The sequence below is a fragment of the Nanorana parkeri genome, unplaced genomic scaffold (assembly GCF_000935625.1).
Source record: "Nanorana parkeri isolate BGI_ZX_2015 unplaced genomic scaffold, ASM93562v1 scaffold82, whole genome shotgun sequence".
Taxonomy (NCBI): domain Eukaryota; kingdom Metazoa; phylum Chordata; class Amphibia; order Anura; family Dicroglossidae; genus Nanorana; species Nanorana parkeri.
In genome coordinates this window covers 439,528-443,625 of record NW_017306350.1, presented here as the reverse complement: position 1 = coordinate 443,625, position 4,098 = coordinate 439,528, and the positions used below count along the sequence as shown (strand labels likewise).

At 37.2% G+C, this 4,098-nt stretch overlaps 1 protein-coding gene across 1 annotated transcript; it reads left to right on the top strand.

Moving 5' to 3' along the window:
• Window positions 1–1,069: 1,069 nt before the first annotated feature.
• Window positions 1,070–3,373, top strand: FOXB1 (forkhead box B1). The gene is made up of 2 exons (XM_018552274.1): window positions 1,070–1,409; window positions 1,598–3,373. The coding sequence occupies exon 2, from the start codon at window positions 1,620–1,622 to the stop codon at window positions 2,586–2,588; it is 969 nt and encodes a 322-aa protein (XP_018407776.1). The 5' UTR covers window positions 1,070–1,409; window positions 1,598–1,619; the 3' UTR covers window positions 2,589–3,373.
• The last annotated feature ends 725 nt before the right edge of the window (window positions 3,374–4,098 follow it).

The following is a 4,098-nucleotide window of genomic DNA, read 5'->3' as shown; positions in this document are numbered from 1 at the left end:
TGATTTGCTAAGCATACATCTCCTCTTGGATAGGAAACATACACTTGTTGATTGGGAACACACTATAAGAAAATTTGTGTACATTTCGATAAACAACTCAGCAATTCCATTATAATCTAAAAGTGTTTACTCAAAATAATGCACATATACAATGTGTTAAAAAATCTTTATTTTGCCAAAATGCACAATAATACTCTGTTTTCATTGTACGTGTTTCAAAATATACATTTTCCATCTAAAGATGAAAAACAAGAAGGCAATATAACAAATGCAGATATATAGATATGAAACAAGAGTGGACTGTCTATCTATCTATCTATCTATCTATCTATCTATCTATCTATCTATCTATCTACAATCTGTCAAAGGTATGTATATATTCACATGCACACCCAACACAAAGAGAAGAAGCACATACATGTGGCACAGTTCTATCATTTGAACCGGAAGCAACTATGGCTTTAAAAAAGGAAACATGCACTTACACTCTGCAAAGTAATAAGTACTATATTGACCTAATTTTGAAAATAACACCTATGTTTATATACAATGTTTATACTCACATTAAACTAATTTCAGCTAGACAGTAAAACAACATGAAACATACTGCATTTTTTTGCCTAGCCTGAGAAAAAGTGCCCTCCCCCTCCTGTTAAAAGTAAAAGCTAGCTAACAATACAAATCAGATAACAATATAGAACAAACAGAATACCACAGCCAAGCAATTTCCATGTCAAACATCCCACTGCTCAGTAGCTCCATTTGTAAGTGTGAATTGCAGACTAAGCTCCCTGCAATGCACACAGGAAGGTTGGTGCATACCTTCACACACACTGTTACTGGGTGCCATCACACTTCAATTCCGGTTGCTGAGCCTTTTCACCCCTTGCCTTGTCTTCAAATGGAAATTATTTCTATTGGCCCAAGGTGTCCATGTAAATAGGTGTAAATGAAACCAGATTATGCCTTTCTTTCCCCCACGCCCCCTCCTCTCTACTCTCCCTCTTCTCTGCTCCCTCCCTCCTCCTCCCAAGGCGATTGTCATATGATAGCAAAGAAGTGGCACATTAATGAAGCGCCTCTACAGGGGTCTTTTCTGTTCATGTCACCACATAAAACTATCAGATGGTTTGAGGAAGGACATGGACACAACTACTTAGCTTATCTCCCACCCAGCGAAGGAGAACTACTTTCTCCTGCTCCCATTCAACTGCTGCTCAATAAAGAAGATTATTTCTAATGCTAAAGACAAGATCGGAGTTTATCCAAGAAGGGACCAGTCTGGCAACGGATTGAATTAAGACCTGCAGTATCAGAAAAGAGACTTCAGAATTTCCTTTTCTGAACAATATCAAGAAACTCTGTTACCACTTTACAGATGCAGAGTATCAACTTGTGAAAAGTTTCAGGTATGACTCACATTTTATGCTGAACGTGTTTTTTTCTGGTGTGTGTAATATGCTAAGTAAACATGTAATTTACGGTACTTGCAAAATTATATTGACTGTAGTTTATGCATGTATAACAATTGGATTGGACATTTATTTATCCTGTATTAAAGTAGCTAACTTTACCAACTTTCCTTTCCTATATACAGGTTGCCTCTGAAAAAAGTGACAATGCCTCGACCAGGGAGAAATACGTACAGTGACCAGAAGCCCCCTTACTCATATATCTCCCTTACAGCTATGGCAATCCAGAGCTCTCAAGAAAAGATGCTGCCCCTCAGTGAGATCTACAAATTCATCATGGATAGATTTCCTTATTACAGGGAGAATACCCAGCGATGGCAGAACTCTCTGAGACATAACTTGTCATTTAATGACTGTTTCATCAAAATTCCAAGAAGACCTGATCAGCCTGGCAAAGGCAGTTTCTGGGCACTTCATCCCAGCTGTGGTGATATGTTTGAAAATGGTAGTTTCCTGAGACGTAGAAAGAGATTCAAGGTGATGAAATCTGACCACCTGGCCCCTACTAAGCCATCAGAGGCAGCACAATACCTGCAACAGCAAGCAAAACTTAGACTAAGTGCTCTGGCTGCCTCAGGTACCCACTTGCCACAAATGTCAACCTACAACCTTGGAGTCTCTCAAACATCCAGCTTCAAACACCCTTTTGCCATTGAAAATATAATTGCAAGAGAGTACAAAATGCCAGGTGGACTTGCATTTTCTACAATGCAGCCGATGTCAGCTGCCTATCCGCTTCACAACCAATTGACTACAGTTGGCAGTTCCATTGGCACAGGTTGGCCACATATGTACAGCTCCAGTATGATAGACACTACCACCCCTATATCAATGGCTAACAGTGATTACAGTGTGAGTGCCTATGGGATGCCAATCAAGCCACTTTGCCATGGAGGACAAACTTTACCTGCTATCCCAGTACCTATTAAGCCTACCCCAGCAGCTATACCAGGGCTTCCAGCACTCCCAAACCATATCTCAGCTATTCTGTCGAACTCTTCTCCATCTTTAAGTCCGACATCTCCTCAAACAGCAACCAGCCAAAGCAGCCCTGCCACCCCTAGTGAAACTCTCACTAGCCCTTCTACTGCTCTACTCTCTGTAGCTGTACACTGACCTGCTGGACTATAAAACTCAAACCATCTCTCTAAAGTTTACTTACCTTAATGCTCACTTAAATGAAAGAAATGTCATTTCAAAATGGGTTTATTATTTCATGTGAACTGTTTCAGTTGTTTATCCAGTGTGGATTTTTTTGTCACTTATACATCCTCATACACTTGAATCCATTTTGCTGCATAGCAGTGCCATTATTTAAAATAATTTTGCACATCTTTTATTAAACATATTGCAAAAATAAAGGGCAGGCATTTTCAGGTAGCAGTTCAGGAAGGTAGTTTCCACAGCACATTAAAAAAAAGACATTTAAAATCATCCAGGGATTGCATTGGATTATAGTTTCCTTAAAGTTTGCAATCAAAATGCTTTACTTCAATATTAAGCCTTTTTTTCTGGAGAATGTGCTGTCATATAGAATACGCAAAGAGTTTTTATACTTTGCTTGTACTTGCAGTTTATTATATACACTTATGAAGGTGTTCAGCTATATTAAAAACTGTACAACAACTTTCTTACAGATGAGATTCATCAGATTTGAAAATTTCAACACAAAGGACAAAACTGTTGTAGAAATTAACTGAACATTAACACAGTATGGCTAAAAAAAATGTTGTTTACACAAACACTGCCCTAATGTAAATATTGAATTTTGAACTAAAGAATTAGCTGTACTTGTTGGTTGCCAATAGTATTAATTGAGAGGCACTGGGTGATCAGTACTAGTCACTGGATTTAAAATACATACCTATTTATTTGACTTTTTTAAGGGGGAAATCACAAAATGCCCTGTCAAGTTGGATACACAATTTGACTAATATTTTTAAAGGTCCCTGCAGAATGTGCAGTAAGGAGGGGAATGTAAATGTAATATGTGAATAAGAATGAATATACATTGTGTATAATGCACTTTTAATTAATGCAATCTAGTTTTCATTGAGACAATTTGCTAAGGTTTACAAATCCAAAAATACATTGTTGCTCTTTGGTAAATTTAATTTAATTACAAATAGTCCTACTGTCATCTAAACTGTGAAGAAATGGCCACAAAATTTCCTTGTTGTACAAAAGGCATGACATTTGCGTATTTTGATGTTATTATTCACAGCATGTGTGTATGTCAGACTACAAAAATATGTGTCTGCGTTAAATTATGAACCTAGTCGTCCAAATAATATTTTCTCATTAAAATGTTAATTCTGTATGAGTGTGTGTCTTTTTATTTTTTCTATGTTTTATATTATATGTTATATATAAATACATATCTGTGTGTCTGTGTATGTATATACACACACACACATATATACTGTGGGGTCCATTTACAACCAATTCCCAGAGCCTTTCACCCTGCAGATCTTTTTCAACATTCGCTTTGACTGAATAGGCACAAAAACAAATGTTCTTAGATATATTTTCTGTTCAGGTCAATTATATGTATTGTAATACTGCAGTATAGCCACTAGAGGGAGCAGAGGAAATAACTACTTCCTGTGCTCCTCTGCTCCATCTA